The sequence below is a fragment of the Cygnus atratus genome, chromosome 1 (genome assembly GCF_013377495.2).
Source record: "Cygnus atratus isolate AKBS03 ecotype Queensland, Australia chromosome 1, CAtr_DNAZoo_HiC_assembly, whole genome shotgun sequence".
Classification (NCBI taxonomy): Eukaryota; Metazoa; Chordata; class Aves; order Anseriformes; family Anatidae; genus Cygnus; species Cygnus atratus.
The window spans coordinates 153,988,760-154,008,435 of record NC_066362.1 but is presented as its reverse complement, the minus strand read 5'-3'; the positions used below and the strand labels follow the sequence as shown (position 1 = coordinate 154,008,435).

General features: G+C 35.3%; 1 protein-coding gene across 1 annotated transcript in view; it reads right to left on the bottom strand.

Annotated features, from left to right (window-relative positions):
* UGGT2 (UDP-glucose glycoprotein glucosyltransferase 2) overlaps positions 1–19,676 on the bottom strand; it is an 88,748-nt gene that overhangs the window by 46,499 nt on the left and 22,573 nt on the right. Inside the window, exons 9-14 of the mRNA XM_035557032.2 lie at positions 18,300–18,399; positions 14,010–14,070; positions 9,334–9,425; positions 7,622–7,772; positions 5,429–5,548; positions 2,562–2,647 (exon numbers count right to left, since the gene is read on the bottom strand). Of these exons, the coding sequence (XP_035412925.1) occupies positions 2,562–2,647; positions 5,429–5,548; positions 7,622–7,772; positions 9,334–9,425; positions 14,010–14,070; positions 18,300–18,399 (610 nt within the window). The remainder of the gene's footprint in view (positions 1–2,561; positions 2,648–5,428; positions 5,549–7,621; positions 7,773–9,333; positions 9,426–14,009; positions 14,071–18,299; positions 18,400–19,676) is intronic.

The window sequence follows — 19,676 nt, the reverse complement described above, 5'->3', positions numbered from 1 at the left end:
CCAAAATCATATATTTTTAAGAATCAGAAATTTAGATAAAAGTAGAGATTTTATGTACATATTCTGCTGCTTTTACAGCTCAGATCCACCTTGTGCAGTTTCCCAGAACACAGCCTTCAATCATCCTGAATAGCTAATGCTATTCACACTGGATCTGCAGAAAAATCCTCTACTAGTAGCTATCACTTCTCCCAAGACAAAACCAACAGAGCAGAAAAACTGCTCCATGAAAAATCCCTCTGGAAGCGGCTGTTCAGCTCCGTTCTCTTCTGTATTTACTCTTTAGCAAATGTACAGGTATGCATGCCTCTGGCTGACAACTGCAACCAAGACTGCTCAACGTGCTGACTGGCTTACACAACTGCAGCCGTTTAGGAAACACAGCTGGATAAACTGCTGCCTATCCCTGACTACACAAATAGCAGCGCTGGATAATGTTCTAAACACGGAGATTGGTAAAGAGCTGGAAAATCATGCCAGCTATCAAAAAGAGACGAATTGGAACAGAGGAATCACAAAGGAGTTTCTAAAGGAGTAGCGCACAGACTCAAAGCTGGCTTCTGCTTATGCATTTTGGAATTTCATTCATCTCTGTACATTTTGGGATTATTTCCATATAGCATATAGCTTCACCATAGCTACTACAAGCACATGAGAGATCTACTGATCTCATGGTACCTGAGAGCTGCTAGAAGAACATGAGAATCTGCAATACTGGGTCCAAATTTCAGAAGACCTCTATATTTATAAGCAATAATTCAACAACTTTCATGATTTAGGAAGCCAGGTTTTCATTCGAATAGCCACCGCACATCAGATATTTTGAAACTAACAATAATAAATGTGTTATGTCAGTGTAATACTGTTTACATGAAACTTCAGGTCATAATTAGGACTGCATCAGATCACAAGAACAAAGGGAAGTAAGAAATACAGCACATTTTCTAAAAAGATATAAATAATGATTAATGCATAAAGATGCATCGTGTTCTACAATAAACTGCTTCTTCCATTTTTTACATCCATCGTTACTATAAACAACTTTGCTGAAATCTTGTGTCATCTGGGAATAGGAGAAACAGTCAACAAAACAAAACATTATAGAACTGTATAGACCCCATGGTTTGTCCATATCTTCAGTAGTGTGTACAGAGCTGTTGCTCTCATCTCAGAGAAGTTATGTCAAAACTAAGATAGTTCAGGGAAAGACACCTAAGACAACAAAAGAACCTTTAGAACAACTTCCAAATCAGAAATAACTAGTAACCTAGGGAAAGAAACGACTGTCGGAGAATATCATAGACCTGTTTAAGATCATAAATGGCATCTAGAGAATGGGAGAAACTGTTGAGTCTTTCCCAGTTATAAAAACTATGGGAGCAGTAAATGAAGCTATTGGAAGTCTGGCTCAAAACAAACAAACAAAATAGTTCTTCATGCACCCATAGGTCAAATGTGAAAATGCTTGGCAAAGGTTGTAAAGGGTTGTAAAATTTACACAAATTCAAGGAGAAAGCAGAAAAGTTTATGGAAGAGAAATAGATTATTGTTGCCAAATAGAAACCGAATCTGAGTCTGAAATCCTTTGATCTCCAAATGTCTGAAGGCTATAAAAATACTCAAGCAAAGTACATAGTTAATATGTTCTTTTTATCTTACCTAGGTAGCTTCTTTAAGCCTGTTGCAGACATACTGACCTAAATGGACCTTTAGTCTGACTCTTTGGCTGCTCTTATACTGTTATTTATGAGAAAATGCACAGATAACTAATATCTATTCTCCTTTACTTTTTTGTCACTGAATAATAATAATAATAATAGCAAAAGAACAATAAGAAATGCAAAAAAATTTAAAGGAAACTCAAAATTTAAAATACTGCAGTTTACTGGGGGAAACAGAAAGCCATTTCATGGGAAGATTTTAATTATTTAACATGGAGTTCATCTTGCTGAACGGTGGATCTAGTTCGGACACTCTTCTCTTTTATAACCTGTAAAACAGACACTGAAGAACAATTCATTTTCTCATAAAGTAGGTATCTCGGAACAACTGGATTCTTCTTCACAAGTGTCTCTTTCTCTCAAGTGACTGCTAGTTCAGACTCACATGACTAATTTCTAGAAATTCAAAACTTGGTGAGGTTAATCTCACTTTAAAGAGTTTTTTAACAACAAAATTTAGTAAAGCAAACTCAATTCAAAAAAAAAATCCCTCAAATCATGTTTTACTATTTGTCTGCCTGCTTACAGAATATTTTGCTTATAATGCAACTTCACATAGGCATCCAGTGGGACTATTTGAGAAGGTAACTTTTTATCAGAATTTTACAGTTTATTTTCCACTCAATCAGGTATGCTATCCTTTACAACCTACTTGCTTAAGAATACTTAATACTCTAGCAAGCTTAACACAAGTGGCTAAAAATATGGCTTATTAGAATGTTGTTGCATTGAACTTCCTCTGAATTCATTTCTTTGCTTAGCAGAATAAAAGATGACAAAGAAACAAGGAAAGCAGCTTTCTTTTAAGACTTTCCTTCAATACTTCCAGGTTTTCCTTACCGAAGCGGTACATTATGATGATAGAATAATTCTGCCAATTTCATATAATCATCTGTATCTTCCTGGACTGGGTCAACAAAAAGAACCTAATAAGAGAAAATATATTATAGAGACAATATTTTGTCTTTATGCCTATTTCTGAGCTGTACACCCCAACTGTTTTCATTTTCCTAGATCATTCATTGTAAGAAAACATGAATAGTATGAATGCAAAAACCTTCAGAATTAATGGATTTGGACCAAATACCGAGCAACAGGATTTAACTGTTTATTAAACTTCAAACCAACAATAACCTCTCCTTTGAAAGACTGTGCCACTATTTTATTTATTTTAATTGAAGTTATCTAATTAAAATAGATCTAGTGCTAATTTTTCTATTACTACTTGCAACTAAGTCCCTACTGTCAAGAAAACCGAACTAAAAGAAGTAAACAGAATATGTTGACATAAAACTGTATTTAAAAAATGGAGCACTGGGAAATAATTCTTTCCTGTCTCACATATCCTTGTATTCACTGTCTCACTTGTTGTAGCTTGAAGTGTAAAATCAGATCTTTCAGGCATGCACAGAACCCAAAACTGTGATTTGTCTGCATGGGTAGATTATACTTAAGCAGATTTAATTATGACATTGGTACCTTATTTATTCAGCTTTGCATTCAAGTCCCTTTAGAACAGATCACAATTTTGTTAGAGTAGCTGAAATGCAGCAGAATAATTTTAAAATTTGGAACACTCCCTCCCCCTCAGATTATAGTTAAATGATATGTTGTCAATTTCTATAATAAAGCTGTTATATAAATCTATACCAATATTTAACTTTGAATACATATGCAATCTACTTCATATTACACACACCTTTTGCTTCATTGCAAGCATGCATATTTTAGTTATATATTGCTTGTATCTTGGTTGTCTTTTTGTACATTGAACTTCATTCAACTGCCTTTTGTAATTATTTTAATTTAAAACAGTAATAGCTGCTTCCTTAACTTATTGAGTGATACTGAATACTACATATAGAGGAAAAATGAGACTACAAGACATTCATAATTAGTATGCTTTCTGTACCTCAGCTCACCACCTCTAAAGCAAGAACAGTTAACATGACCTTCACTCAGTAGTTTTCTATGAAGAAAATTCACTAATAACTGTGAGTCATCTATATGCAGCAAGGAAGGGAACAGGAAAGCTCCTGGCAAAACAAGTCAGATATTGTATAGTATAAAAGAAAGAAAGCCATTAATAAAATGGGGAGTTAAAAAATGAAATACTGAGTATTTGTTCAAACAGTGAGCAGAAACTTTTCTTTGCAGTGCACACAGCAAACAACCTCTGGAAAACCAGTTTATGTTGTCATGCAGGTCAAAGTATTACAGTAATGCACAAGGAAGCTGACACAGCTGTACCATCAGAGCTTCCCGACGTTCCCCAGAATAATATTCATTTTGATCTATTTTAAAGGAAATTATATTTTATATTTTCCCTAGATAAGCACTCACTGGACACTAGCATTCATAAAAAATACAAATTAACTCAGTGGTGTTTTATTCATCATGTAGAAGTAGCTCATGATTTCTTTTCCTCTTTACTCAAAAAGATAAAAAAGTTTGCATTCCTCTGTCAAACTGTAACAATACTGCCTTCTGAATGTCATTTACATCATTTTCTTGTCAGAGAGGTTAAAGAGTGTTACCATGTTATCCAATAAATCAGAAGAATTTCAACATATTTTCCTTATAGGGCTGAAATAACTTTCTTCCTGTATTCTTCAGTGCTAATCCCATGCATTCTTTTCATCTCCTAAACTATATACCAAGGCAGTAGAAGCAGACCTTTCATTATTTTGCATCTCCAACTGTATTCTTCAGTGATATATAAAAGCATTCTAATTGCTTGAGAAGGAAACCTAAGCCAGTGGTGAATCTTCCATGAAAACAGCAACATTTTCTAAAATAGTCTTGAAATGAAGCACACAGTCCTCCTTTCCTCCAGAAGTTGGTGGCCTGTTGGTGCACCATTTCAATCTTTGTCTTTTGTCTCTGAATCCTAATAGTGGTGTTACTTCACCAATCATAATTGTAACGCTATGAAGGATTTCAATAAACTAAGAGGCTAATTTATAATACAGTCAGTTGCCTGGCATAAACTCAAATTAACAGCTTGCTTGCAAAGCCTGAAAACCAAGAAATAAAGCTGGAATTAAAATACTGCTTTTTATGGAAGCATCTACAATAAAGAATTACTCAATTAACTGATCTCAGTTTGACATTCACAAGTTAACGGTCCTGAGACATCAATCAGCTGTAAAAATAGTTTCTTGTTGTTATAAGGAATATTCAGCTGTTACAGTCAACAGGCTTTCAAACTCTAGTTTCAGGGTCTTCCCTTATGTCCCTTCACTTACACATTTTGAAGAATTTAATTTGATAATGTAGTACTGGAAATTTCCATTGTCTTCGTCTACTATTATCCTTTCATTACATGGCCAAATACACAGAACAATGTACCGATGTATGTATATTTACATCATGACTAGAAAATAGTCCAGTTTACCAAGAAACTCTTTGTGTAGAATGTAAAATTTAACATTAATTATAATTCTGGGAACATTTTATAGAAATAAACCACTTCACCAAAAATCTGCTACACTCAATAGAAAAAAGACTGAAACAACAGTTCTAGAAATGAGGCTAATAATCACATGTGACTTACTAAACAAAACAATTCTCACTGTTGTTGGTAGACCCACAAAGAAAACACAAACCCATAACCAACAGTGAATACAGAACGTGTATTTTTCAATGGACTGTCTGCGCACATATTGATACATACATTATGCAAAAAAAAAGTTATATAAACTTACCAAATTATATAAATTGCGTCTGATCTGCTGTATAACTCCAGGAAATGTAGGTTTTAGCAGTTCTTGATAGCTTGCAGGCCATGTGCTATAGCTGTGGTCTTTTTCTATGTCATTAATCCACTACAATAAAAAAGCCAACCATTTAAAAAACACACGTTAACTAGTGGATAAACTATGTATGTATAAATAAAGCTATTTGAAAACACACGGAAAGCCTGGAAACAGGAAAAAAGTTTTATTTCTTTTTTAATTAGTAAGAGAAAATAGCTTCTAAAATTAGTATTTTTTTTCTTTTCAGTCACTATGTTCATTTTTTTTTCAGCACATAACAGAACTAATTATGAAAGGAAAAGGAAAAAAGCTTTTGTGTTCTGTATCCGAATGTGAATAAAAACATTTTTTCAAGTGTGGAAAGTACTTTCACAATACAAAGATCATAACAACTTACCACACAGATACGTGTGTAACATAGCATAGCCATCTTGAACGACATACAATATTTATCTATCAGCTGCAGCAGCACTTAAGATATATCAGAATAACTAAGTAATTAATACATGGTCAATTACAGTCATTTTTTATGCGGTTTTTAAAAATACAATTTTATAAGTTTTTTCTTTTTCTTTCATATTAATATTTATCACTGTGTGCTATTCTTACACTGTTTTCTGTGCAAGCTATCTACAACTGGCAAATAGGAGAGAGATACATGCTTCTTGCAGGTGAAGAAAATCAGTCTCATAGTGCCTTTTCCATTTGCATATAACCTTTGTTTCGAAAACTAAGAACTTTGAAAAACAAGGAAAAAAAGCAGAGTCATTGGACAATGGAAAACAAGATGTGTAAGTTCTCCACAATTCACTTATCCTACTTTTAAAGTACATTCAGCAGTCTTGCATAATACAAGCTAGATCACTCTCTCTGTCCAGGCCATGGGAGACATGGAGCGAATCCAGCGAAGAGCTATTAAAATGATCAAGGGACTGAAGCATCTCTCATATGAGGACAGGCTGAGGGAGCTGGGATTGTTCAGCCTGGAGAAGAGGAGGCTCAGGGGTTTCTGGTCAACATCTGTAAGTTTCTGAAGGGAGGATGTCAGAAGATGGGGCCAGACTCTCCTCAGTGGTACCCAGCAATAGGACAAGAGGCAATGGGCACAAACTGAAACACAGGAGGTTCCATCCGAACATGAGGAGAAACTTCTTTACTGTGAGGGTGACTAAGCACTGGAACAGGTTGCCCAGATAGGTTGAACAGTCTCCTTCACTGGAGATATTCAAAAGCCACCTGGACACAATCCTGTGCAACGTGCTCTCTGGGACCCTGCTTGAGCCAGAAGTTTGGACTAGGTGATCTCCGGAGGTCCCTTCCAACTTCAAGTATTCTGTGATTATGAGTACTGCGTCCAGTTCTGGGCTCTCTGGTACAAAAAAGACAGGGATCTCCTGGGAAGAGTCCAGTGGAGGGACACAAAGATGATATGGGGCCTGGAGCATCTTCCCTATGAGGAAAGGCTGAGAGACCTGGGTCTGTTCAGCCTGGAGAAAAGAAGACTTGAGAGGGGATCTTATCAGTGTTTACAAATATCTTAAGTGTGGGAGACAGAGGGATTTGGCCAACCTCTTTTCAGTGTTTTGTGGGGACAGGACAAGGGGTAATGGCCACAAAATGGAGCACAGGAAGTTCCACACCAACATGCGAAAGAACTTCTTCACGGTGAGGGTGACGGAGCCTGGAACAGGCTGCCCAGGGAAGTTGTGGAGTCTCCTTCTCTGGAGATATTCAAGGCCCATCTGGAGGCCTACCTGGGCAACCTGCTGTAGGGAACCTGCTTTGGCAGGGGGGTTGGACCCTATCATCTCTTGAGGTCCCTTCCAACCCCTACAATTCTGTGATTCTGTGATTAGTTGCTTCAAAGTCAAATTCTACAACTATGATTTGCAACTACTCTTAGATACATTCTTCTTTTCTTTTAAACATCCTACACCTTAAAATTTTAGTAAGATATATGCTAGAGAAAATTATTCCTAAAATACTCTGAAGGAATACCACCCTCCAAAGTATCTTACACTGCTTATTGAAACATTATTATGCCTCTTATTTCAACTATACTCCATATACTACAGTATTAAACTCTCATACATAGAGTTAACAAATATGCAATATTTAAAAAATAAATGTTTAAATACTCACTATTATCGAAGAATGGCGAATGTCTAGTGCATAACTGTCATCTGCTGGATGTATATGCAATCTCATAAACTTACTCAGGGTCTCCTCTTTGATTCCAAGTTCATGAAGGCCATGCATTACTTTTCCATCCACCTTAAGAGTCTCTAAGATACTTTTTCAAGAAAACAAAATGTCTATGAAATCTTGTCATGGCATAACAAGGAAAAAATTTCAAAGACTGTTAAGGTAAAGATTACTTTTAGTATTAAAAATCATTCTTATTTTCTCCTACAGTCAAATGTCTAAAATATAATATATATATAACACTACAAATATTTATCTTCAACATATTTCAAAACAGGACTCTAACAGATTGTACAACTTTGGTTTATTCACATTTATTTTACATGAAGGAATTTCCTCCATCTTTAAAAAGATGTGGCAGGACAGCAGAGGGGAACGCTGCTTGTTGCATTGTTCTGGCTGAGGCAGGAATCCAAGAAGAGTGTAGATAAACAGGCAGCAAGTGATGGAGACACAGACAAACCCTATGTCTGTATTATGGCAGAACGTTGAGAACAGCAGGGAGGAAGCACGTAGCTACACCTCCAAGATATGTGAAGAAACCTATTTCCAAGATGCCTGAACAGGTCTCTGCAATATCTGTTACAATCTGAAAATTCGATATAAGAATGGAAACAAGCCTGAAGTACTTGCCTGTTAGAACACAATAGATTTTACAAACATCTTTATTTCTATTTTGCTTCATTCTGAGTTTTCTCTATTTCAAAAAGTTTCTTCTAAATCATATTGAAATTAAAGTTAGCATTATCATTTTAAAGTACCTATCAATATTTGCAACATTATCAAAAAAGATGCAATTGACTTCATCTCAAAACTCTGAGAAAAACATGAAGTAAAAAAAACAAACAAACACAAAACTATTATCTCTAGACCAAAAAAGTTTAAGGATCTTCATCGAAGGATAAAAGAAGACATGGAATAGAAAAATAAAAAATAAAAACGGTAGACTGACAAACCAAGAACATAAAAAAACTTCAGCCTTAGCATCAACAGGCTTATTGACAGGTTGCATGCCACCAACATGATTCTGAAGTAGTCATGTCTGTCTTGTTGTTCACAACATGCAAAGGAATGGAAAATGTCCACAATTTTTATGAGTTCTTGCAAAGAAGAGGCAAATCACAGGCAATATAATTATACCGTATTAACAGAAACTGGAAAAAAAGTTTTCTTCTAGGAAAAAAGCGTATTAGAACACAATAACAGAACTCATTAGAAAAGGTGACCAGGCACAGACTCACTAACATGCCTAAAATTATCCAAGGTATCTTTAAACTAAATTTAATGCCTGTAATTTTTGTGTAATTCTTATGAAATAAAGATGAGAGAGCACTTAATTTACTTTTTCTGAAGTGTTCTTCCCACCTTTGTATACACACGTTGGATTCCTTCCATTTCAAAATTAATTTTACATTGTAAGATATAAAATTGTAAGTAAATTATATAACACATATTCCAAGAAAAAAATACTGGTTTCAACTACTTCTGCAATTTTCATATACCAAGCAAAAAGACTGTAAAGCAATATTTTCTCTATTGGAATACTTCCTGGCCCCCAAAATGCAACAGATCTGATTATCTATCACCATAAGCACAACTGCAGTATTATTAGTGATTCTGTAATTTTCAAGCCAAACATATCCTCTTACCTAAATGGATCATGAAAATCTAGATCAATATGAAGTCCATTTAAGAATAAACGTGCTTCTCCGGGTTGGATTCCAAGTGTTTCATGAAGATGCTTAAAAATAAAAAGCATTGCTAACTTATTTAGGTATATGTCAACACTAACATACACACACACACATATACAAAACTGTACGTAATCCTAGAAAACAAACACATCAAATCTCTTCAGCATAATTTCTTCTTTTATCTCAATGTTATTAGTAAAAATATTGAAAGCATACTTCTACAGGTGTTGTTTAACACACTGTCAATGAAAACAGTTGTATAAGCCCCCGCCGCTGTAGCCCAATCTACAGTGTTCCCACCTGTACAAAGTATAGACAATGACACATTCTCAGTGTCTGTCAACAGAAAGTGAAAATACACACAAATACCAAATTATGGTTCATATTTTTTTGAAAAATTACCCCCAGAACATTCCTCCTGCAAATCCATTAACGTCCAAATAAAATGTAAATGGAGGCCCGACACGTTCTTCACACCTCCACTTCAAACTAGCCTTCTTAACTTCTAAAAATCTTGCACAATTCCAAAAATGTGCAGTAGCAATACTTCAGGGAAGGTAGAAAAGACAGACTAGAAACATACAATCTCATTTAACAAAGGGATCTTGAAAAGACCATAGATCAGAAAGGGACAGCATATCCTTGCTTTGCAAAGAGAAAAAACACAATAATCAAACAAACACAAGATGAAGGTAGTATTTAGTGAGTAAGGACTGCCTTATCATTTTTTCTCAGAGAGCAGTGAGGCACCACACTGTTCAAACTATCGACAGTGGCTGTAGCAAGATAAGTAACAGGAGCAACAACAGCAGTTTATTCCAACTAACGCCATGAGGAGCTGTCAGATTTCCAGATCTGTCTTAATTCCCAGCAGAGGACTGGAAAGCGTTGTAAGTATGCATGGAAAAAAAACAAAAGGCTGAGATTTTTTTTTCTCGTTTAACTCTCACTTATTGAACAAAACAGTGAACAAAAAATGCAATTTCAACAAAAGCACACTTTAAGCAAGCAACTCAGGCTGTGTATATTACTTCGTTTATGAGACTGCCCCGAAAAAATGAGAGAAAAATCAGGAAAATATTGAAAGCTGTAAAGCTTATGCAACCATTAAAACAAGACCGAGAAGTAGTAGCTGGCGTCTGACACATTTTTCCTAGCTTCACATAAAATTAAATACCCTCCCAAAGTCTCACTTTCACTCTGCACCAGGCAGAGATGCAAAGTCCTAGATAGACCTGAAATATTCCTGTAGTTAGCGAATCTAACTCTGACCATGATTTTAATACCACAGTTGTACCACAAAGTGCTGTGACTGCAGAAAATTCCCCATTAATACCACTTGACTCAAGGAGTGAACAGCAAACATAAGCAGGATTCCAGCCTCACAAAATCTTACCAGCATCTTTCAGGGCCCTTACTCAGATCTTGTGAGAAAAGCCAGGCAGTTAGAACAGGCCCTCTCCCTGAAGCCCTGAAATCACCATTTAGGCTAAGAGATCTCGTACCGTGACTGAAAGCTTACTGGTCATCCCTATAAGCCCAGAGACTCAAATAAACAGAGATACTGATAAGATTGCAACTGGCTGATATAGGTCATACAAAAATGAATGCTAACTGAAACAAATGCAAGAACAAAGATAAAGAATCAGCCAATAGGTATTGCAATGGGAGTCTACATGTTTCCAAATCCTTTGGTACTGTAGGAAAAGAACTGGGCTGATTCAGAGCTGAGACACATTACACATCTTTGATAACAGGCATTTGATTGTTCGGAAGTTCATCCGTTTGCCGTAACAACATTGATGAAAGCAGTATTTAGACACCCAAGACTAGAATTTAATGCTAATAATACTCACACAGTATTTTGTTGCTAAACTGTCAGCAAATTATTGCACTGGAAGTTTTGAGTTGTGTTTAATGAGATTTTCTTTTTTGTTTTACCCATAGCAGTTCTTTGTCTCTTTTTTAGTTGGATATCAACTCATTACATCTAAATCATCAGATGCCTTTCAACTTTTAATACCTTTATTTCCTCCCGTTACATTTCCTATTCAACTTTCATTATCTTGAGAGGGAATCATTCAGTTACACACAGCATGAGATCATATCTCTCCTGCTGCTAGATGGATGCGCTGCAGTTCAAGAATGCACATGCCCATTTATTGTGCTCTCGCAGCAGTGTTCAGGAAGTTTCCCTACTTTTATTCAACAGATTTTGGTTTTTAGCTGTCTAAAGACCTGTAGGATGTAGTATATGAAACTTAAATTTAGGTGCCTAAGATCGTGTTATAGTTAATGCATTCAATCCAGTCTATGGAATCATGTCAGTGGTTCAGCTGACCAATCACAAAGATACCCAATGTCATTTGAGACACTGAAAGGTCTCAGGATAAGGCTTCTGGACTGGAAAGTCCAAATCAGGCAGAAGGGAATGGATGTCCACATGGCCATGTTCACCAGGCCTGTCTGTGTGGCTATCATGGATACCCCGTGGCATCCCAGATGACTTCAGAAATTAGGTTTAGGCAGCTCAATTGCATCCCAAAAAAACACCACTGAGAGAGAAAAATTGTTTTTGATGTACATTGACTACATCTTCACTGTTATAAGAGGAGTTTAGATACCTAGATGGATGTGCCTAAATGCAGGTATCTTCATTTCAATCCAAATCTTCGTTACTTTGCCTAGTCCTTATATTTAGTAATAATAGACATTTTAATTCCTGATATACTTTTCATTTTTCTGTGTTTTGCAGTACAGTAGTTTTTGCTTAAGAAGTTGGTTTTGTTTTTTTGTGTTTACAGAGCTTTAATTGAAACAAGACATTTTAAAGACTTCACCAAGCAACAAGAAAGAACCTGATTTTAACACTCATATACTCTAGAGAAACCATGATCATCAGAGCTGTTTTGCTTTATCCTGACTACAACCTTAACAACGAGATATAGGAAAATGCATTTCTCAGATGTATACAGAAAGCAATGAAGCAGGGTGCAGATATTGTATGGAAAAACTATGGCACTTCTCACTAGAGCAAGAAGGAAGATGTCTCCATAATGTTAAGCCCATTAAAAGATCTCTGCAAAATCAATGAACTGCATCATCTTACCCAAGAATCAAACATGTACCTAGCACACAAGAAAGCTGAAGGGCCCAGGAAGGTGATCTGCTGGGATATGTGAATTGTATTCTTAATGCACCAATCCCATGTGCAATCATCTACTGACAAAACCACTATCATCTATTGACAGAACTGTTTGTGCAACACTTGAGTCTGTCACTATTTGTGCAGGAATAGCTTTGCATGGTGGAGAGTTCTAACACATTAATGTGAAATTTTATCTGCAGTGGAGGTGACAAGCTCCTTACGAGAAGACTGCATCAGTGGGCTTCACAGCACAACAGGGACATGGTTAATTTTCACTGTTTTGGAAGGTGGAAGAACCTAGAAAGGCATTCCCCTGGAGATACTAGTCTTATCAAGACAAACAAAAAGACCCGAATGGATACAAAGCAAAATTATACACAGAAACGCTGCAAAAATATAAGAGTTCCTTAAGTAAGAAATAAACCCCATCACAACAGTGGCTGGTCAGTCTTAGCACCATACAAAAATACATGTTCTGACAAACGCATGAGTCACAGACTGAAAATCAGGAGAATGCTGCCTACTCAGAACTTAACCTACACGTGCAAGAATTCAGTTTTCTCAAAACCGGCTACAGGGGTTGCTCACTACACTTCCTCTTTGACAGGAAACAGCCACTTGTAGAATCTCTGCTACTTGAGCACAGAGATTGGCAACACGTCATGCCAATAGCAATGTCAACTAAAAACTGGGTAATAAATATTAATCTAAACAAAGATTAAGGACAATGCTATGGAAGCACTATTCAAGTCAAAGGCAACATTTACATGGTCTAGTGATATAGACACAAACAGGTCTTACAAGATTCATTTAAAAACACAACAATGCTGATCTTGGAACTGCCATTTGAGGAGACCAGTCCTAAAAGCACAGTGGCTAACATTTAACACTTAAGTTGAAACAACAAATTCAAACTCTGAACTCAGACAGAAAATACATTTGACAGGAAATCTCTACAGTGCAAACTGACACTTTAGCACTGGCTAAAGCGATCAGTCAAAAACACAAGAGCAATGCCTCTTCATGTGATACTAAGCACAAAAGATGCAGTGCAGCAAGGATGAAAATAAATCTACCATAGGCAATGTTCAAAATACCTTGCAGAATAGTTGCATGCATGATTCTAGTAAAATGAAAAGCTCAAAACTAGCATGTCCTGACCATAACATAAACAGCAAGCCTACATTCAACACCAAGCTCTATAAAAGATTAACTGGTATCTTGCTTTCACAGCATACAATGTCAGACTGAACACAACACTCCAGAAAAATTGTTCGTCCCTGCCTAATTCTGTAAAGGAAAAAGAGGGAAAGAGAAAAGTACCAAGAACAGCAGAAAGTAAAACAAAACAAAACAAACAAACGAAAACCATTAACTACTTTGCTCTGAAAGAAACCACGTGAAAGCTGCTGTACTAATACAAATCTCCAAACACAGTAATATGACAGTAACCGAAATGGGTACTGGAAGAAATAAAACAAACCTTCTGATTTTCTTCTATTTCATTTCGCATTTGCTTGTCTACTGGCACTCTGGTCAATGATCTGTAAAAATGAAATATTGGTATCACTCAACCACCGTATTTTTAAAACTGTATTAAACAATTTGAAATGTATTATTTTAATACGGTATCTAATGCACTGTAATTGAAAATGCTATAAGTAAGACTTAGAGAGTAATGCATAGTGTCATAAATGTTTTATTTTCAAAACAAGTATCTTCTCTACTACTCTAGTAAACCTAAATTTCAAGTTTATGTTAAGTTTTGTTGAAGTAATATTACCAGCATTTATTTTTATTATATATATATTTTTACAACTCTCAATTTTTCCTCTTGCTTTTCTGGAAAATATATTACAAAAAAGGAAGTTGTTTGAATATCTAAACTATTGCCTAAATAAACACCGTAATTATATTTTTTAAGTTAATGTTAATAACTCTGTGCTATTCAATCTTACAGCACAGGTGGCCAAGGACACAATTTGATGCTTTTGAAGTTAGCTTCCTTAGTCATTCTACCTTTTCAGAGATAATCCATTGATTTAACATTTTTTACTTTTCAAGAACATTGTAAAAAGACTATTTTGTCTATTTTACCTTCACCTGCCACAATGTACTGTATGTAAAGTTTGTAACTATTAGGCTTGGGTAAAATACACCCAGAGGCAAATTAGTTTCACCATGCTTTATGAAACCCCAAACTGTATTAACCTAAATCTGATCCCCCCAATAAATGCCAAAATAAATACTCTATTGTCCACATTTTTTCTCCAAAGAAAAAATGAGTATAATTGTATGTGTTTTAACAAATCTGTATGGGACAAAAAAAAATTGAAGTCATCTTAAACCTGGAAGTTAACTAAGCAAACTAAGAATTATCTACTAATTCAACCTCAAAAATTATGGTAGTAAAACAGTTATTTAATAACATAGACATTCACTTCCCCCAGAAAACCAAAATGGCTTAGAATAGGCCTTGCTAATAAATTCCGCATAGTTTTCACAGTATGTCAGAAATAAGATGCAAAATCTGTTTACTTTAAACAAATATTCAGGTTTTCCAGGTTATCAAAGGGACTTGTTGTTAAGTGCAAACAACATGATCTCCAAGCTTTGTCTATAAATATTACAAAACTCATCACAGCTTATCCTTCTCAATGTAAATACCTTTTCCCATCCACCATACATATTATGGCAGGTTATTTTTGTCACTGTGAAGCACTGCATGCTTCCAGAGCATGCAATGAAATGGCAACAGAGGGTCAAGAAGGAGCTGTATTTAAACAAGCCCATACTTGGTATATTTTCCTGAGCTCAAAATTGGCAAGCTGAAACTCAAACCATGATCTCAAAGACAGCCCTACAAAATAGATCAGATATATTATTATCAGTAATCACTGGAGGATGAGCTTAATGACTTGCTTATAATTTTTATTTTGCTAAAGTCAACATCATTTTTAGTAGGGTCTGCAACTCTCAGAATCAGTGCTTCATCTGCATAAACCGATGATAAAAACTACGAAGATAAAAAGGAAAAACATAAAAGATGAATGTGAAAATAATAAAAAGCAGAAAGGACAAGACAAAGCTGGCCTAACATTAGCAAGGAAGTAAAATACCGGCCAGCGAAAGGTAAACTTTACTGCTAATTATTTTTTATATCAAAAAAAACAATATATTTAAAAAACATTAACCAGCTCCTTGTCTTTATATGACAGTTCACGTTGCAGGATTCTTGCAAGATTTTAGGGAGAAAGTGTGGTAAGTGTAAGGGACAATATCATATCAAGAGGCAATGGGCACAAGCTGGAACACAGGAGGCTCCCACTGGACATCAGGCAGCACTTCTGTGCTGTGTGGGTGATGGAGCACTGGCACATGTTATCCTGAGAGGTGGTGGAGATTTCCTTGGAAATCTTCAAAAGCCGTCCGGACATGGTCCTGGGCAACCTGCTCTGGGTGGGCCTGACTGAGCAGGGGTTGGACCAGATGGCTTCCAGAGAACCTTTCCCACCAAAGTTACTCTGTCTTGGTCAGTCATCAAGAAGAACACCCTATGAACTTGAGGTAGCAAGTAGAAGTACTTGTGAAAGACGTGTTTGCTTTGAGTTCAGTCATCTGTTCAGATCTTCACAAAGTTTTATGCATTGTTTTTCAAATAGTCACTGATAAGGACTTACCATCCAGAAATGTTTTACCACCTGAAAGTAAATGGATTCTAATGATCATTCTACACGTCATAGGAATGTTTTTGCATGACTCTAAGATTGAAATATTTTCTATCAGATAATATATGCATCTTTATTCTTGTGTGGAAGAACACATAGCTATACAGTACTGCATATCAGGGAAAAAAAGGAAACCTTGCACATGTTCATAATGTTAACACTCATGAATTATGAATGAATAGCAAAAAACTTAAGAGTATTGTAATTTTTACTACTGCATTCTTACATAGCATATATTCATGACAACCATTTATAACAAATCAAAACTGAAAAATATCTTATAAAATATTATCAAAATGTCAACATGAAATATATTAGTTGTTACAGTGTCTACATCTGATGACATTTTGTAAAATCCCCCTCAGACTAACCTTTTCAAATGAAAATACTATGACACAAAAATGTAGGTAATAAACTATGAAGTGAACGAAACTCCCAGAGGAATGCTGTATTAATTTGTTATGGTCTAAAGAATCCTTCAATTCTTAAGGAAGATATAATATTAAATTTTTATTTTCCTAACTATAGTTCTAGATTTTATACAGCATTTTCAAAACAAAATTTGCATAATGAAAAAATGGTTGTTTTCATATCTAAATGTAAACAGTTCTAAAACAGTACTATTATAATACTCAGTTATCTATCTAAGGTGATTAAGCAGAACCTTTTCATCTCCTTTTTTATTTTTATTTTTTAACTAGTATTTTTGATTCTACAGGTTAAGTGTGATTAGATTACTGAGGAAATACATTTTGCATACCATTTTTAGACAATGCCCATTTGATTTAAAATTTTTGTGAATGCAGGCCTACTAACTTTTAAAATTATTTAAATATTTGTAATCTCTCATGTTAAAGATAACAGAAGAAATTATACAGAGCAGGAACTACAACTCCCCTTTTAGTAGTTTTAAAGTCTTCCTATACTTTTACCCAGAAAAATAAAAATAAAATATTTGAAGAATAGGTAAATTCTGCTCTAGTGCCACAAATACATGTCAGGAATTGGAGTAGGATGTAACAACCTAATGACTTTTGAAATCAGTGACTTAAATCTCACCTGGAATACTTCGAAATGACTTTTCTTCCTGTCCTTTAAAGAACAGAACTGGCCTTGCAGTTCAACATTATGTACATTTCCTCTATTTTGTAATAAAAAGCTGCATTTTCTGATTGCTAATCTAAGTGTAAACTTGTACCTTACCATTTCATAATAATTATGTTTCAGGCATTTTAAAACTTTTTTTCTTTCTTGAAACCAAATGCAGTTTTTCCATTACAGTGTTGATTTTCACTAACAGATAATCAGAGATGATAATGAAACATACGATAATTAAACAAGAGTTGTAAAATATGAAAGCACACTGAGTTAAGAACCATATTTAGCATCATATTTAATTCAGTAATTCAAGCAAATACTGCTGATAGGATTACGTGAAGAACTTATTAAATGTAAAGGAAAACATTTCTCAATTGCAGTACAATTGGCTTACAGGAAGGGCAATCTTTAATATTAGTACAAAGGGAAATGTTATTAATTTACTTAGCATTTACCTTGATATTTTTTTAACTAATCTGTTATGGGAGACAGATCTTCCCCAGTAAGAACTCTAACATACAGTAGCCAGGGTTGTATCTTATCAGCAGTGTTGTACTTTGAACTAGTGTGTGTAGATCACCTATGAAATTAACAGAATTTTGCCTCTTTCGACTGAAAGTAGATTTGCTACTAATTCAACAGAACTTTGCACCTGGGAAAATATAATTCCAGAAAAAGCCCAGAGGACTACGTCTTCAATAACAAGTGCCTAAAGGATTAGGATGCCTTCATGGCATCTCATGCATCAGATGGGAAACATTTAAGAGACCAATCATGAGCTCTCCCAGGAGTTATTATCTACTCAATTAAATTGTCTGGAATCCATCTAGTGAGCTGTAAAACATGAATATCTGACTGCAGGATTTGGCTGTAAATCTGTATTATTGTCATTAAATTCAAACACAAACATAAACACAGTATTTGAAAAACAAGCTTAACTATCATACCTGGCTCTTATTGGGAAGTTCTGAGCTATGTCTTTCATCACCTTTAAGGCATCAGAAGCAGGGGTAGACATAATTCGAGCAGCTGCTTGAAAACTAAGATCTGAAAAAAAAATCTGGAAATATCAATAGTGCCTAGAACCAGAAAACCTTTCCATACACACACATTATAATTTTTTGTATGCTTCAATTAGACATTATAAAAGATTATGAAGTAACATTATTAAGGTTGAAAAGAAAGGCCCTTGAGAAGTTGGAAATACTAAAATCAGGGCTTCTCATACAACTTTTGCTTGGCTATCTTGAGCATATTGCACATGTAATTTCTAAGCTTTACGAAAACACATGGAAAAAAAATAGACAATTCATCACATGCTATTGTACTAATACCGAAAGTGTATGATGTTGAAACCTAGACACAGACCAACCCACAGAAGCCTGTAACTGCAGCCAAGAAAAAGATCTTTCCAGTTCCAGGACTTCACAGGATTTTCTGGGTGCAGATATGATAAATCTAAGAAGGCTGTATTGAGCAAGTAAGACGTACAAACATCAAGAGTTTGCAACATTTTCTCAGGAACATAATACTGAGACTCCTAAAACAAAGACCATCAAATTTCAGTTCTCATAAGTATCTAGTGCAATTTTTAAAGGGATATCCTTTTTTCCTCTACTCTCTTTCTTAGAATGAAGCACATTTGCATATATAAGGATGTTTTATAATTCATGTACCTAACTTGGGTGTGACACTTCCTGGCATGTGAGACTGGGAAAAAAACAATTTTGGCACTGATAGGTAAGGGAAATAATATACTAAGTGCTTCCATCTACTTTGGATATAGTGTGACTAACAGCCTCAGAGTAATTATGCTTTTTCCCATTACTTGTTAGTTAAGGCACCTGAACAGAAACTGAAGGCCTCAGACGACTCAGTTTGAGGAAAGCTGATGCCACATATAGTAAAAAGAGCTAGGCACAAAGTCATAGAGGCTTCTGCCTTATAGAACTCCGCACCATCTTTTTGAAGCAGGCAGGAATTAAAAAACAGCCTGAAAAAAGGGGACAGCATGCATTTCAAGTTAGCCTGATACAAGATACATCTTGTCTAGAAAAAAATAAAAAAAAAGCGAGTTTGAGAGGTGGATTGTTAGCTAGAAATTTCTTAATACTTAAAACAACACTTCCAATAGTGATATCACTGTTTTCAAAAAGCACATTTCAGATCTCTTTCAAGAGCCACACAAGCTGTGATCAGGTGAGGCAATACCTAGTTACTACTGTTACGACAGATAATGATGCCTCACCTGCTGTGCACTTAAGACTTGTACTTAAAAGACCATTGCATAATCCTTCAAAAATTACTAACAATTTCCATCTAAC